Below are 17705 nucleotides of genomic sequence, written 5' to 3' on the forward strand. Positions count from 1 at the left end.
GACGTACATGTTCAGAAGGTCCATCATTTAAGGATATTTCATGATAACTTTTAAGGGACAGGGTAAAAAATAACAAAAAAAGGAGTGTTTAGGCATCTAGTTTAAAACATTTTTAGCATTCTCTGGAGAGGGGGGGCGAGATATAATGATATATACAAATGAAAAATAGATTTTTTGGTGGATATCTCGATAACAGTTTTCAAGATATCCACCAAAACCCTATTTTTCATGTATATTTATCATTATAACTCGCTCTTCTCTCCACTCCGAAGAATCCTCCTCTCCTCTGCGCTTACTACGATTTTAAACTAGATGCCGAAACCCTCCTTTTTTGTAGTTTTTTTCCTACCCTCTCCAAAAGTAACCATAAAACAGTTTTTTTTCGTGTTACATGATTGCATGTTTTGTAGACGGTAAATAAGACCTTTAAGACTTTTTTAGTAGCCGTCCGTCTCAGATTTTTGAATTAATCATAATTTTTAATTATACAAGTTTTAGACTAGTTTCGCTATTCCGACATCTCAATAAAAAAAAAAAAAAAAAACACTGGCTTCAGCTTTCTTTTATTATTTATAATATTATTAATAATATTTTTATGTTGAATATTATTTTATTTAATTAAATATTAAATTTTAAAAAAAATTTAATTTATTTTTATATTATTTTTATAAATATTTATTTATTTAAATTTCTTTTTTCTTTTTTTTTTTTTGTTTGATTGGTAATCGTGGCCACTTTTTCTCTACAATTCGATGATCGTAAAATTATTTTGTGTTATTATTTTTATTTTTTTAAATAAATTTTTAATAAAATCGTTATAAATGTTATTGATTTATTTATTTTATTTTATGTTATTGAATGCACTAGAATTGAAAACCACCCATTGGTACAGATTGATCAGCACTGAACGCATATTGTTGTTGATCTGGATCAACGGAGGGTGCAACACGTGCCACAACTTCATCTTCACTACCAAAGAAATTTTCAATAATATCAAATGCTTTTTGATATATGTCCATGTTTTCATGCGATTGTAAAAATTCAATTTTGTCCAAACCTATAAATAAATAAATAAAAACAAAATAATTGTATTAATTTAAAAAAAACATCCTGTATATTATGTACAGTGTGTATGGGTAATAACTTACCAAAACATTCTTCAATTAATACAGCATAAGGATTAACACCATTTTGTGCTTTAGCATCTTGTTCACCAAGTCTTAGTATATTTTCTAAACCATTTAATGCAACCAAAACAATTTTAGCATCCATGACAGTTAATAGATCACATAATGGACGTATACAATTCTGTTCAACTAAATAACGTATTTGTTCTGCAGTACCACCCGTGGTAGCATTTGTAATGGCCCATGCAGCTTCTTTACGTGTCTTAAAATCAGCTTTTGATAGAATATCTATTAAAACTGGAAATATATTCGCTTCAATTACAGCTTCAATTTGTTGTCGATTACCAGCTGTTATATTTGATACCGTCCAACATGCCTTTAAAATACGAAATCAATCAAATCAAAAATATTGTCCACGAACTGAAGAGAACATATCAAAAATTGCCCTGACGCTCAAACATCCTTAAAAATTTAGTACCTGAATGGTCGAACTTTCCTCGTTATTTATTTTAACGAAACGTCGATTTTTTGCTTCGAAAACCCATGCATTCTAAATATAATGCAAATCGTTGGACCCGTTTCCGAGATAAAACGACGTTTTCTAAAAATGGAACTTATCTAGATCGATTTTTCGCCCCCGTTACTTTCTGCATACTAAATATCATGAAAATTGAAGCCGTTTCCGAGATTAAAGTTTCTAAGAGAAACCGAAATTTTCTTAAAATGAATTCTAGCTAGATCGAATTTTTCCCCCAAAAAACTTCCTGCATACTAATCGTGTAACAATGCCATCTATTGAAGTGTCGATAAAGCAGTGAGTTGCTCCCAATGTTAAAAAAATAATAGTATTACAACTTGCCAATAGATGGCAGTAACAATCATATTTTTCAGTTTGTTTCGATTTTTCCTGAAAACACGGTTAAAATGACGTTCTCTAAAAATGAAACCAAGCTGGAGCTGTTTCCGAATTCTAGCTCGACCCGTGTGGAAAACAGCTTAATCGTTACAAAAAAACAATTTAATTGTTTAAATTATTATTTGGAGAACATGTTTAAAAAATATTTTATATAAAAATAGGTTAATAGTTGTGAAATATCTGTTGTTCCGGCTTAATAATGTCGTCTGTATTAGGATAACACCTATCAATACTAACATGTTTGCCTAATAAACTTATTATTTAAATTTAAATGATATTTCTACAGTTTTTTTCGTAAGCGGTACATTTTTAGATTGTGAGAGTATATTGTTCATCAAACCTAACCTAACCATAATAAGCTTAAAAATAAAGGATAAATCATGGAATTTGATACAAAAAATAAGGAAGGTAAGGATAGGAGGAGGACAGATAAAAACTTGGTAAAGTAATATATAAGATAGTTACGTTACCTCTTTACGTATAGACTCCTTGGTGGAACCTAATAAATGTAATAAACATGGTAACGCTGAACAATTCAAGATGACTTGTGTTTGTATATCATCTCCTGTAACAATATTACCAACAGCACGTAGTGCAGCACTAACAACATTCTGTTGTTCATGCATTAATAATTCAACAAGTCGTCTACAAACACCAGCATCAATGACAGCTTGTATTTTATCATTTGGTCCATCTGATAAATATGATAATGCCCAACATGTATCTGATAACACATCTGGATCGGTATGAAATAATAAACGACTCAAGACAGGTAGACCTGGTGCAACTTTATAAAACTCTGGTGGTGGTACTTTGCCTCTACATAGATTTGATAACGCCCAAACAGCATTTCTTGTCATTGTTAAACGATTTGATTTACTTAATAATCTATAACAATCAAAACATTAATATTACCAGGCCAGGCCTCTAACGGGAATAAAAATAGAAATGAGTGAACTTACTGTAACAATGGAACTAATATGCCTGAATCCAAGACTCGATCACGACATTCAGGTGAATCACCAGCAATATTACCAAGTGCCCATACAGCTTGTTCTTGTACATCTTCAAATTGACTGCCCAACAAAGCTATAAATATTGGAACGGCTCCAGCATCAATTACAATACGTGTTTGTAATGATGTACCACTTGCGATATTTGTTAAAGCCCATGCTGCTTCAAACTAAAATCAAATCAAAACAATTATTTAAATACTTAAAAAGTTAAATAGAAAATGAATAAAGTAGAATTCTAAGTGGTACAAACCTGAAGTGTACAATTGGAATCATTTCTTAGAAATTCAACAAATCGTGGTACAATGCCTGTTTGGATGACTTCATCGATTGGTGGATTTGGTTCTCTACTCAATAATTTCCTAAACTTTTGTGTCGCTAATAATTGTTGTTCCACATTATTGCTGTACAAATCTTGTACCATTTCTTGGGTGATGCCTGGAGCACTTTGTAAAATTGTATCAATATCCTAGAAAAAAACAATCAAACAAAAAAAAACATTTCAAAATGATACCAAGTACCATCTACGGAGGAGTGGGAACTGAACAGCATAGTCAGGCTAATCTGGATTCTAAGTCACTCTGGCGTTAAAGGAAATGAAGCAGCAGATTCGTTGGTACGAGAGGTGTCGTCTTAAACGCCCCTTTCACCTGAGCTTATCATTCTAATAGCAAGATACTCTGTAATTTATCGAACCAAAAAATGACTAACGGATAATAACTACTAGAGCACAGTTGAGGAGGGGGTGGGATTCTCGACAGGACATTGTTGGTTGAACTATCACCTTCACAATATGGAGATCTCTAAAGATTCCACTTGTAAAGCCTGAATGTAGAGTAACGAAACCTACATACATTTTATTTATACCTGCAGAAATCTGCAGAGCGTTAGATTCAATATGTTTGGGTCCGAAACCTTGGATCCATCAATCCTGGGAGAGATGTCGATGGAGAAGCTGTGGACTTTTTGCGTGGCGTCTGGCCTCCACAAAATCATTTAGCTTCATCCGATTTTAATAGCGCCTCCTAACCAAAGACGTCTCGTCTTCAGGTGACAGGTCGTTCTCAAAAAGGACACAGAGGACTCTTGATCTAGGTGCTAGAGACCCACTTACGACACCTCCCTTTTGTTTTATTATTATTATTATCTAATACAAACATGTTTAGAAATTTCCTCGAATTATATTTTAAGTAAAATTTGTTGGTTAACGATTTTAGAAAATTTCCCTACAGAACCCTCCCACTTGAACTCCCACTTGAAACAGTACAGAACCTTAAACTCCCACTTGAAACATATCTAAGAACACTCTTCATTAAATAACCTTTTTCCTTCAAAGCCTTCTAACAAACTGACCTGATTTCAATTACCATCAACAATTTTTAGATTTTTTTTGAATACGGAACCCTAAACTCGTACTTGAAACATGGCTTAAGAATGCTTGTCATAAAAATTATCAACGAAACAAAAAAAATTCAAAATCGGTTCATCCGTTTAGACGCTATGATACCACAAACTGACAGACACAACACCCCCTTTTTTTTAGTTCGGGGTTTAAAAAATTGGATTCACAAGCGATAATTTTAAGGATTTGAATTGAATTGATTGATTTGAGAACGTACCTGGAATCCATCACTACCTTCTTCAGTTGCAAGTGCTACGTTAACATTTCGTCTCTTTGACAGTTGTTGTTCACGTTTTTGTTTACGAATTTGTACACCTTCTTCTTCACGACGACGTCGCAGTTCTTGTGAATCCAAACCAATATTTTTATAACGATGTTTATGCGTTGAGCTCGACATCTTCAAAAACACAAAATTAAAATCAAATTAAAACTTACCAAATACGTTCATGATTTCATGCATGAATCATCATCGAATAGATTCGAACATTCGAACTGAGGCTAAATCGATTCAAAAACATACTTTCTAGATTAATTCGAGGAGTGTAAATTTAATTTTTAATAAAATAATTGATATCTAGATGACATTTGGTCTACGCCACATATGCCTTCAAATTGTCAAATCATCTCATTTATTTACACCAAATTAATTTTCACAATTTATTGAAATTTGTTGATTACAATTTTCTTCACAAACACAATAATTTTCTAATACTTACTGTAATTGATCGGGCTTATATAATTTTATTTAAAAAGTGAAAACTGTAATTTATTCTCACTTTTCCACCATTACCTTTCAACATCAAGGTCTCACTTTCAAAGGATTCTGGGAATTTTTGTTTTCTTCAAGTTTGTATGAATTTTAGGTAAATTTTTTTTTCTCCGATGAAAATTTAAAGAAATAATATGAAAAAATTAAATTAAAAATATGATTAAATCTGATTTAATTATTTAGAATTTTCTAAAAAGATCGATTTGTTTCTAGAGGGTAAAAATAAAAACATGCACTTTAGTAAATTTTTGTACACTGAACTATATTATTAAATAATAGGCCAGGGCCATTGTGATAAAACAAATTGTATATTATCAAGTGAAATACAGGGTGTATCAGAATAAATGATCAATAATCGAGTACGTCAATACAAGCATTTTGAAATACTTCCTTTTAGAGTTAAAATTGTTAGACAATTTACATACCGTGGAATTCGATGAGTTTCCAAAAAATAATGTTTGAATAAAATTTGTTGATATTTTGATGACTTTTTTGATTTAAAGCTTTGCTCTATGTTTTTAACTGTTTGTGATTGATACCTGGTATTGATGGTATATTATTTGTTTATAATATCACAATCTTCTTGATCTCAAATAAAATTTTATAAGAATTTGTATCAGGAGAATATGAACAAAGTTTACATATGTTAGATTGGTATTACTTGGTTATAATATCTATGGGTTGGTAGCATTGATATTACTAATATACTTGTCTCTTTTGGTTCAATACAATATCTATATATCTAACTCATTTATAATTTTATATTAAAGCAGCCATGTTTTTTGTAGTTTGGACCAATAGAAATGCTATATAAAGACACACCTCCTATTATACGAAAGTATAATAGGAGGTGTGTCTTTATAACATATTCTCCTGATACCAAATTTTAAAATTTTTACTTCAAAAATCAAAAAAATTACTTGTAATGTGCTTTGCCTATATGATGATAAATATTTTTGCACATTTGTGACTAACTTGTTAGTTAAATGAAATAAATATTTAGTGTTTGTTTATAAGTTTGCATGCTAACGCTCTAACAAAAAATTCTTTTTACATTACATAACAAATAATTATCTTTACATTACAGTTGCATACATTTGTATAAAATTTTTTTTTAAAGAATTAAAAAGTCTTACTAACTCTTTTAATAAATTTTATTAACTGTGAATTATAATACTTTTTCAGACTTTTTAAGAAAAAGTAAAAATGTAAGAACTGTTATTCTGACTTATTTTCAGTTTTATTTTTCATGAAAAAACACCTTAATTATGTTTAGCTCATTACGATTTGAAGTTTTTTTCCAGATGACGTCATGACCTAAATTATAACTTCGTGAGTTTAAAAATACACGTTAAGTTGCATGTAGTCTAGGTCCCGTTTAAAAATGTGTTAATTTGTGTATTTACAGTGCACAACGATGGATGGGAATGGGAAAGAGCCCCATGAGGATGCAAAAGGATAGGTATATATTTAGAAGAGAAGAGTGTAGGAGGAACTAGATAGAAAGTTTAAAATTAAATAAATTTTTAATAAAGTTTCTCAAAAGAATTGATTAAGAATGCCGGACAAGAATATTATATGTCCAGATTTTATGAAATTTCAAGTAAGTTCCAAAAAAAAAGATTAATAAATTGTAGAGTTACACCAAAATGTAAATTTCTTACAGGACACACTCAAGAAATTACGTGAAATTGATGATAAAATCATTTATGCATTAAATACAATTATTCCAACGGAATCGTTTAGGGCTCAAGTGGATCCAACCACCAAATGTCAACAGTTTCATCAAGAATTAGAAAATGGACGAATTAATAGACAAAATTTAATACAGAATTGTATGCAATATACAGCGGAGCAAGTTAAACGATTTAGGGATGAAAAAAAGGCTGATGAAAATAATATTATTGTTAATAAAAAACTACGCGCTGAACAAACTAAGGTAAGCACCGCATTTATATCGATTGTATCCACATAGAATTTCTATCTGTTTCGAGTCATTTTTATCCTTAGAAGATAACCATATCTTGCCGGTCGATTTAAAGGTACATTCAAACCATGCTCCTAGTTGGTAGAATGCCCAAAATAAACTCGTATACTCAGGAGAAAAACTAAATATCGATGGAAATGAGTTCAATTTTGTTACTTGGGGGGTTTTTGGGGCTGCTGAACACAAATATCACAACAAAAAAGACCCCTAGATACCTGGTGCCCAAGACGGGAAGTATATACTTCGTCTCATGGAGTTTTACGAGAAAATGTAACATATTTCGTTCCTGGACGTCCTACTTTCGGCCGCCCTTGGCAACAACAGCCTCTTTAACTTCTATATTTGTAGGGTTTCCCTAAAGACCTTCACTTAGACCTTAAAGTAATTTTGATTGATTGTTTTTTTTGCAGTTACGTTTATTAGAACAAGAAATCAATGTTGAAGAAGTAGTTGGTCAACGATCCAAGAAAGTGTTCCATGAACGGTGCAGGTCATACTACACACCTGTAGGTACTGATACAGATACAGTGAATCCTAGTGATTTAAAGTTTTAACAAGATAGATACCTGGTGACCTGCTGCTCCACCACTCACTCATGGTTGGATTGATATTGATGTAGTGTTTTTTTTTTATAAAATGTTTAGCTAAGTTGTTATAAATCGTATATTTGTACATATTTTTATGGAAAAATATAAACGTTTTTCATCATTTTCAAATCCTTTCTATGTTTATTTATTTAATACTTATTGCTTCTTCTTAAATTATAGTTAAGTCGACAAAATTCAAAAAATCCCCGACAAATTCCAAACCGAACCGATTTTGAAAATCATCGCCTATTATTTAGTTTTTTTGGGTACGGAACCCTAAACTCACACTTATAACATAGCTAAAAATATTTTCTATTAAATTACCTTTCAAACGAATCAAAAAAAATTAAAATCGGTTCATCCGTTTAGGCGCTGTGATGACACAGACAGACAGACAGATGTACACACATACAGCGGTCAAAAACGAGTTTGGACTGATTATATAATGAATTTCTCCAGCAGACGACGAGGATACCATTGATCTTGAGCACCAGGTACCTCTGAGATCAATTCTAACACGATATTCGTGTTCTGCGACCCCAAAAAGACCCGAGTAACGAGTTTGGACTGATTATATAAAAGAATTTCCCGAAAACTTCAAAGGACGTGACAGGGAATCGTTTACCCGAGGCATCATGTACCTCTGAAACCAATTCTGTCGCAATATTCATGTTCATCGGCCCCAAAAACCTCCGTTTAATAAGTTTGAAATCATTTTCATCACTATTAATCGAATTGTGAATTTAATATTTACAGTCAATTTGAAATGGATATTAATTATGCTAATTGCATTTTTTTAATTAGGTTACAAAAGTTCCTGACGCTCTAACGAATCGAAAACCGCATTCAAATCCAACTTATAGCTCAAATTTTTCGAGCTTTATTCCTTCAATTCTTTGTTTAAATGTTGATGAATAAAGAAATAAAATTGATTAAAATAACGTAACGTATTGAGAATTCATAAAATGATTTTTTATTGAATTTATTTGTTTATAATTAATGAATGAATTAATTTTAATTAATTAATAATAATTGTTTGTTTAAAGAAGACAATATGTTCAAAATTAAATTTTTAAGCTATTTTTTTCAAATTTTGATTTCTGATTATTTAATATTCTAATAAAAATCTCAAGTATGTTCTTTTTACTGAATAAAAATAAATAATTTAATAATTAAAATTGCACTTAAACGGAGTTCGAAATTCGCGTATGAATCAATGCTTTTTAACGATAGGTACAATATGTACAAGGTGTGTCAGGGTTTATCCTGGCACACATATTTTGCATTTTCATGGAAATTAATTTGTACGAGACCATTTTATTGCAAATTTTATCTATTTACAGGAAAATTTGGTGTGACAGCTCTTATCGTGGTAGAAAGGTCTGTCGTACACCAATTTTTAATATATAATTTTGAAATATCTCGGTGTGACAGCTCAAAATTGGCCAAAATATCCGTCACGCTAGTAAAAAATACGAAAAATACTGGCAAAAAATTTTTGTGCCAGGATAAATTCTGGCACACCTTGTACATATTGTACCTTTTCGTTAAATATTAATGACTCATATGCAAAGTTTCGAAATCCGTGTGAGTGCAATTTTACTGTGACGGGCTCCAAGACTCAAATGTTTTACATATAATTACAATATTAATAAAGGGATAATTTTTGGCATAATTTTGTAAATAAATAAATCCATTCGAAAAATGAATGAATTTTTTTGGTGACTGTCGTTTTTTCTAAAAAGTACTTCGAAAAACTAATGAAAATGTTTAAAAATTGATGTTATAAATAATTACACACAAAGTACTAAAAAAAAGATAAATTAATTGAAAACCTATTTTAACGACAATCGATTATTTTCATTTTTCTGTGTCACGGTTCCATCATGCATCTACGAGATCTAAAATTATACAGACCTATTTTTGAACTTTGAACAGATTTCATGCGAGCCATACAAATCGAGAAAATAAACGATAAAACCTTTTTCGCAATGAAATTGTGTTCAATTTTATAACTTTTAAACATATCTCAAAGCTTAAGAAGCCTTCATCAGGAAGCTCTAGAATTGAATTAAATCGAATCTACAGATACTCAAATATGTAAAAATAATGATTTCAACTTACCTTCCTGATGAGGACTTGTTTTAAACATGACCGTAACGTAAGTGCTAGAAAAAAGTAAGCTTTCTAAGGTTTTCTTAATTTTGGAACTCAACAAAATAAAATTTTAAAAGTTTCGAAGTTGACGGACATTAACACTTGTGATTGTACTCTGTTTTAAAACAAACGCATCGCCATCTGTGAACATTCAAGTACAAAAAAAATTTTATGCTAGTATGTTTTTACTTTTATTAATGCCCCAGTAACTATCAGCGGCTAGTCAAACTAGTAAGAGAAAATCAAGATCGAATCTGTTTATCCAATCAAGTGGCTCTTTTCTGTTTATTTCGAGGAACAAGTACATACTAAGAAAACCAGAAGAACAAAATTTCCATTGACTTGAAAGGCAGAAAAGTTGAATTTTACCGGTTTATTCCAGGTCAAAAGACTTCAGACCTTTCTTAAAGGTCGAGTCCGTCTATCCCATCATTTGGATCTCTTCTATACACTTCAAGAAACAAGTGCATACCAAGAAAACCAGAAAGAAAAAAATTCCCATTAACTTGAAACGCGAAAAAGTTGAATTTCACCGATTTATTCAAGAAGGATTCCAGACCTTTTTTAAAAATCGAGTCCGTCGATCCAATCATTCAGGTCTCTTCTGTGCACTTGGTGGAAACCGTCCCGACCAAAAAACCATAAGAAAAAATTCCGAAAAACTTGACAGGTCAAGTAATAATATAATTATTCTTCTCACAAGCAGTATGTTACGAATGTTCCTTTATAAATCGAAAATGTGAAACTAAATTATGTTTCATTTATAAATCAGCACTAGCACTAGCGTTCTTATTGGAACACCCTTTAAAAAATAATATAAAATGAATAGTTTTTAGAGTACAAACACTATTATACAATACAGTACAGAGTGTCACCCTCTATCATTTATTAAACTTATTTTAAAATAGTAAATAACAGAGTTCGTGTGGTTTTTTGTTTTTAATATTTTTAAAATTAATAAATAAAAAGTAAATTTGTGTGTATTTGTTGTTTTTTTTAAATTTTTATTAATTTTTATGATTTTATTTTAAATAATTTCTTTTAACTATAATAATAATAATAATAATAATATTAATTATAATATAAAATTCGATTTTTTTTTTCTAAGAGTTCTAAAAGAAAAAAAAAGAGAAAAAAAAAAACACAAAACAAACCGGATTTTAATTGTTTTATTCTTGTTTGTTGTTTGTTGATGTTTAAATCTTATTTATTGATTGTTTGATTGGGTTTTCTTTAATTATACAATTAATTATTAATTATTATAATATGATGTTGTTTTGTTGTTGTTGTAGTACATACAGTACAAGTACAGGGTGTACAAACAGTGTGTACAAATAGTACAATGTGTGTGGACGACAGAGATAGATAGGATAGATAAGATTAGATAGAGATAAAATATAAAATACACAACGCACAACACACTCACAATTACAGTTTGAATGAGATAGATGGTAGCACAAATAACATGCGTACACGCAGTGCTACCATTTTTATTATGGTAGACACACGTTTTAAAATTAATTTGTTTGTATCTTGTTGGTTATGATTGCTGTTTGATTGATAACCACATGCCCCCAATGCTACCATTATTACTACCATTCATTACAGTTATGGTAGGAACACCATGTCAAATAAATTTGATTGTGGCTGCTATTTGAATGGGAACACATGCGAAGTGCTACCATTTTGGCTACCATTCATTATAATTATATATGATAAACACACGTTGTCAAATTAATTTGATTGTGTTTTATTTTGGTGAATGTTAGATAACACATGCGCAATGCTACCATTCTTGTTGGCTACCATTCATAATATTTGGTAGCAAATGTTATCAAATTAATTTGATTGTGTTGTGTTGTGTTGTGTTGTATGGCGCTGCTGCTGCTGCTGCGTTCAGAATTTTAAAATTGATTTTGATTTGTTGTTTATAATTTATATAATGTTGATACAAATTTAAAATTAGGGCTCAAAAAAAGCTGTAATTTAAATTTTATATAATTATAAATATATTTTGTTTGTTGGATGTTGGTTGTTGGTTGTTTGTCAAAAAGTGAGTGAGATCAAAATTTAATTATCCCCCCACCAATCAGGACCGCCACCACTATTTCCACTTGAATAATTACCTCCATAACCTCCTCCATTTGAACTTCCATAATGTCCACCTTTTGTTTAAAAACAAAAATAAATAATAATTTAGCAAATTTTTTTATCTGACGTATTTGTATGGGGATCGAAAATTTAACTATTTAAATGAAACATTTCTTGATAGGCCGAGTGCCAATTGAAACGTAGTTTGATGAGGCATGTCGGTCGTAGTCTTTATTCTGTCGTGGATCCAGACAGGTCCCCAGATATGCACGGAAAACTACCCAAATGCTTTCGAGTTTAATCATTCATAGATCTTTTCAACTAAAAGTAGACTATGAACTAAACATTTAAATGCGTCGTGTCGTCGTAAAAAGAAACGGGGAAACAAATTCTAAGATATTTTTGTACATACCACTATTCGAATATCCACCATAATTTTGTCTAGAATTACGAGACATACTATTACTTCCACCACTCTGTTGTCGATAATCACGTGCACCAAAACTGCTGCCACCGCCACCTCCTCCTCCTCCACCACCACCACCATTGTAACGATTATTACGTACACGTCTGTTGTTGCCACCACCACCACCTCCACCACGTCCATCAGATGCAACATTATTTAACCATGATGGACAATCTTGTTTGGCTTCACTTAACAGTTCAATTAAACCGGTACTCAGATTTCTGTTTTTATCATTGAAAAATGATGTTGCTAGACCTGCAAAAATTTATTTTTAATTATTATTTCTTATCAATTACAATCAATATCTAATTAAAGTTATATTATCTTAAAAATAAAGATGGATAAATCAATTTTCCAGGGAGTATTATCAAGATTTTTAAACTTTCGATATAGTTTATGATGATTATAATATTATTTTACTCTTCTCACAAGTAGTATGTTGTTAACATATACTAAACTAACATACCTAAATTGCCCATACGACCAGTACGTCCAATACGATGGACATATTCTTCAACATCAGTTGGTAAATCAAAATTAATGACATGTTTGACATGTGGTATATCTAAACCACGACCACATACAGCTGTTGCAACCAAAATCGGTGCTGTACCAGATCTAAACATTTTTAAAGCATCTTCACGTTCACGTTGAGAACGATCACCATGTATTGATGTGACTGGATAACCTTCTAATCGTAAGAATTCTTCAAGCATATCAGCTCCTATATAACAAATAAATAAATAAATAAAAGGTTATTATAAGTTTAATTATTTATATGTATATGTTTGTTTATTACCTTTCTTTGTTTCTACAAATACTAAAGTTAAAGACTCAGTTGATGGTTGATGTAAATCATCTGCATTCAATAAATCTAATAAGAATTCACGTTTATCATGTTCATCCACCCACACAACCTTCTGGGTGATATTATCTGATGTTGATCCAACACGTCCAACAGCCAAAAATATATAATTATCTAAGAATTCTCTTGCTAACATCTAAAACATTCAAGAGAGTTAATTATTCAAACACCATGTATATATACTTTAATAACTTACCTGTATTTGAGGTGGAAATGTTGCAGAGAACATGAGCGTTTGTCGTCCACCAACAGCTGTCGTATTAATTTTCTCAACAATCTTCCGTATCTGCGGTTCAAAACCCATATCAAGCATCCGATCAGCTTCATCTAAGACCAAATATTTACAATGATCCAAACCAATTTTACCACGATCAATCATATCAGCTAAACGACCTGGTGTAGCCACTAATAGATGACATCCACGTTCTAGATCACGACATTGATCACCAACATGTGCTCCACCATAGACAACACATGGACGCATCCGTGAACGGTATGCAAACTTCTTAGCTTCATCGTAGATTTGTGTTGCTAGTTCTCTGGTCGGTGCTAGAACTAAACCCAACGGGTATTGTTTCCTCTTGTAAGTGCGTCCATCACGTGAATTCACAACTGGACCACCTTCGTACATCTGATTTAATATCGGTACTAAGAATGCAGCGGTTTTACCAGAACCGGTTTGAGCACATGCCATTAAATCACGATGTGCCAATATGATCGGTATCGCATACTTCTGTACCGGAGTAGGTTTATCGTAACGTGCCAATGATATGTTGTTACGAATTATTTCTGTCAACTGCACTTCTTCAAACGAAGTAATGTGTGGTGGAACTTGATCGCCCGTAGCCTCAACAGGTATATCCTCATATTTATTAAAGTTGATACCAGTATTGCCAATACCAAAAAGTTCCATCTCCAAACGTTCATCTGGTGCTGTCGGTTTAGTCCAATCAATTCCACGATTATCGTTCCATCGACTATTTCCACGATCATTGTCACGTCTCTCCGGCTCTTGCCAACGATCATTCCGTGGCAGGTCGGCGCCGCGCTCTCGATCTCTGTCACTATTATATCGTCTATCACTGTTGCCACCACCTCCACCGCTTCGACTTCCCCAATCACTTCGATCATTCTCTGAGTATTCCTTCTCACCATTCTGGTAATGATCCCGTCGATTTCTGTTAAAATTACTATAATCTGCTCCTCGGTCGTTGGTTCCTCGACCACTATCCCTTCCACTATCTCGTCCACTTCCTCCACCACCACCACCACCACCTCCTCGATTATAAGTTGATCGATTATTTGAGCTAGAATTACGATCACGATCGTTGTAGCTACTACTTTCAGAAGAATTATTAGGTGCGCTTGTTGCGGCTTTATTCCGTAAATGCGGCGGTACGTAACGCCCTGATGCGGCGCTACGACCCTGCAAGTCCAGACCAGCAAGCTATAAACAAAAACAATTTACTGAAACCCTGAACAAGATTTAAAAAAATAAGTGAAATTTACAAAATTTCAAACTCCCGAAAAAATTTTCTGTTACGGAATCCTAAACTCGCACTTGAGTGTATTTAAGGACATTCCATCAAGTTACCTTTTTCGGAGAGCCCCTTTTTCCTTTTTTCCTTCCCTAAACTGAATCGATTTTGAGAATCTACGTTTATTTTTAAATTGTTCTCTAAACTCACACTTAAAACAGCTAAGAACGTTCTCCATTAAATTACCTTAAAAACGAAACCAAAAAAATCCAAATCGGTTCATCCGCTTAGGCACTACGATGCCACAGACAGACAGACAGACAGACAGACATACATAGCGGTCAAACTTATAACACCCTTTTTTTTTGATTCGGAGGTTTAAAACTAGTAGGAATATTTCAGAATCGGAACATTTTTTGACCTAGTTAAATTCAGGGTTAAATTTTCCAATAGTTTTTAGTCACGATTAACGTCACTATTTTCGAGTAAGTTTCAAAATAAATTTTCAATTTGAAATCCACGAAATATTACGTTTCTTTATAATTAGAAAAAACAAAAAATTACTAGATCACTCAAATTTCGAACTAATTTTTACCCAAATCTTTTCGGTAATAACTTTTTTCCGTAAACAATATTTCAAAGAAAGTTTAATGAAAACTTTTCTTCATAAATAATTTGATCGAAATCTTAAATAAAAGGTACGCGAATTTATGTGGTAAGACCTTCTAAAAAAGAAAACATTATTTCGAAATAAAAAAAAATAAAAAAACTTTCTCAATTGAAATTAAAATTGCACAACTTAAAAGAAAGTGAAAGGCAAATAATTATTAAAATATTTATTAAGTTTTGCATAATAAATTTATTTAGAAAATTTGCAATGGATTATGAATGTCATAGAATTTTTACATTTTTCGAGAAAAAAATTATATGAAACTTAACCCTAGAAAAATACGACATGAATAAAGTTTTGATAAAAAGTTTCAATTAAAATGTTTGAAAAGTATGAAAAGAAAGATTTTAAATGAAAGCAGGTTTTTTTGGAATGAAATGAATGAGCATGATTCGTATTCGATCAATATTTTAAAGAGTTGTGTGTGAACTCAGTGAGCACAACGACAGCCATGGTGGCTCCGGCCATGACAGATTCATCACTTATAAAAACAATATTTTCGATAAAAACCAACATAAATCTATAGATTTTCGATTGGATCTAAAAGCGTACTTACTTGCTGCTCTAGACCTGATCCATTTTGGTTGGGTACATTACTCATATTACTTTTAAGCAGTACAAATATTAGAACTTTTTACGTGAAAAGTTCCCACACAAAAATTTGTCACAAACTTCTTGGCCAAATGCACAAAGAAGGTGTATTGCGCACGTTGAGGACGAACAATAGCTTAAAAAAAATGTTTTAGTTCGTTGCAATTGTCACTAGGAGGTGTTCAAGTATGTGTCACCACTATTGATGAAGTTAAAAAAAATTATTAATTATTAATTTTATCCCCCTTTTTATTTTAAATTTATATAAATATTAATTAAAAATTAATTTTATTTATAAAATACTTTAGATCAAATCAGTTTATTTCACCACCACATTAAAAAAAATCATTAAAAAATTTATTTGAACGATTTAAGTCGCATTGTAACTACATCGACGGATGTTTTCCCGGAAATGTGTAATTGTTCTAATTTTTTTATTTTTTTAATTTTTTTTTTTTTTTTTTTGAAAATCACTTCATTTTTCTTTAATTTTTTTTTTCCAAAATTAATTTAAAATTATTTTTAAAGCATATAAAAAAATAATTTTCTTTTGGGTACTGTGAAAATGTGGTTCTTAAAACAAACAAAAATTGTACTGTGTCACAGTCACTACGATTGTAAATTATATCTGTACAATTTATAGTCCCATCCATGAAGGTTATAAAGAAGGAGAACGATCGCTATAGAAAATATTGTCTCCAAAATATGGACAAAATAAGTATGGCGCTGGGATCGCTAAGTTGTCTCATTAAAAGCGGGCTGTTGTGCGCTAATTTGAAATGATATATCAATTTGTACATTATGTAACTAACTTCATGTACTTGTACTCATAAACAGCTAACTTCGCAGATACTACTTAATGATGACAGCGCGACTGGTGGCTGAAAAATGAACTATAAATTCTACAAATTTTCAGGGACAGACGCGCTAATGCTTTAGCACGTAGCGATCGTTCTCCTTCTTTATAACCTTCATGGTCCCATCAAATTAAATTAAATTTCATTGGAGGTAACAATGCCATCTGTACCAAGTTTTTTTACCTTTTTATCTGTAGATTTTGGAAAAAACAACTATTTCCCACATTTTTCTACAGTTTTTTATAATTTACTCGAAAACTATGCATTTTAGAAAATAAAATTATTCAGTCTAAAGTTATCGAACGTAAAATTTGCGAATGATTTGTATGTACAGTGTGTTCATTTAAAAAGTATCCATCATTAATAACTCCTGACCTGCTTTGATTAATGTTTAGTGTGAAAACACGTCCATTTAGATATCGACGAAAAAGTTCAAAATTGGTACCTTTTTAGGTTTCATCCCGTTTCCCCACCCACCCCAAAATTGAAATTTCAAATTGCACACCCTACCTTGTAATACCTCATTTTAAAGGGCATACAATTGTCTCTCCAATAATGCTATAGACTGCTCAGAAGATGGAATTCATTCAATTCAAGTTTCCTATTAAAAATTTTCCAAGTTCCATGTTGGAGAAGCCCTTGACTATGACAGTCCCTTAAATTTTTCTAGTAAAATAAATATAAAAACAATTTTTAATCGTGTAGAATTATTTTTATTAATTTTTTTTT

General features: G+C 31.5%; 3 protein-coding genes across 6 annotated transcripts; 1 reads left to right on the forward strand and 2 right to left on the reverse strand.

The window, feature by feature from the left end:
* Positions 1 to 689: 689 nt before the first annotated feature.
* LOC123290483 (importin subunit alpha-7) lies at positions 690 to 5294 on the reverse strand. 4 transcript variants are annotated; one of them, XM_044870699.1, is made up of 7 exons: positions 4715 to 4855; positions 3873 to 3881; positions 3310 to 3525; positions 3006 to 3226; positions 2514 to 2931; positions 1149 to 1503; positions 690 to 1057 (listed from the first exon to the last, which is right to left on the reverse strand). In XM_044870699.1, exons 1-7 carry the CDS (start codon positions 4853 to 4855, stop codon positions 864 to 866), a joined length of 1554 nt encoding a protein of 517 aa, XP_044726634.1. In that variant the 3' UTR covers positions 690 to 863. The 4 variants fall into 4 exon arrangements, with proteins under 4 accessions (XP_044726634.1, XP_044726633.1, XP_044726632.1 ...); XM_044870698.1 differs by lacking the exon at positions 3873 to 3881 and adding an exon at positions 3768 to 3776 and having other exon boundaries at positions 4706 to 4855; XM_044870696.1 differs by lacking the exon at positions 3873 to 3881 and adding an exon at positions 5175 to 5294 and having other exon boundaries at positions 691 to 1057; positions 4676 to 4855.
* Positions 5295 to 6669: 1375 nt separating this feature from the next.
* LOC123290525 (protein MIX23) lies at positions 6670 to 7921 on the forward strand. The gene is made up of 3 exons (XM_044870748.1): positions 6670 to 6830; positions 6894 to 7166; positions 7625 to 7921. The coding sequence occupies exons 1-3, from the start codon at positions 6786 to 6788 to the stop codon at positions 7766 to 7768; spliced, it is 462 nt and encodes a 153-aa protein (XP_044726683.1). The 5' UTR covers positions 6670 to 6785; the 3' UTR covers positions 7769 to 7921.
* A 3223-nt stretch (positions 7922 to 11144) lies between these two features.
* On the reverse strand, positions 11145 to 16336 carry LOC123290469 (ATP-dependent RNA helicase DDX3X). Its single transcript, XM_044870674.1, has 6 exons — positions 16085 to 16336; positions 13577 to 14827; positions 13315 to 13516; positions 12982 to 13239; positions 12462 to 12770; positions 11145 to 12123 (listed from the first exon to the last, which is right to left on the reverse strand). The coding sequence occupies exons 1-6, from the start codon at positions 16127 to 16129 to the stop codon at positions 12029 to 12031; spliced, it is 2160 nt and encodes a 719-aa protein (XP_044726609.1). The 5' UTR covers positions 16130 to 16336; the 3' UTR covers positions 11145 to 12028.
* Positions 16337 to 17705: the final 1369 nt, after the last annotated feature.

This window comes from Chrysoperla carnea, chromosome 1 (genome assembly GCF_905475395.1).
Source record: "Chrysoperla carnea chromosome 1, inChrCarn1.1, whole genome shotgun sequence".
Lineage (NCBI taxonomy): Eukaryota > Metazoa > Arthropoda > Insecta > Neuroptera > Chrysopidae > Chrysoperla > Chrysoperla carnea.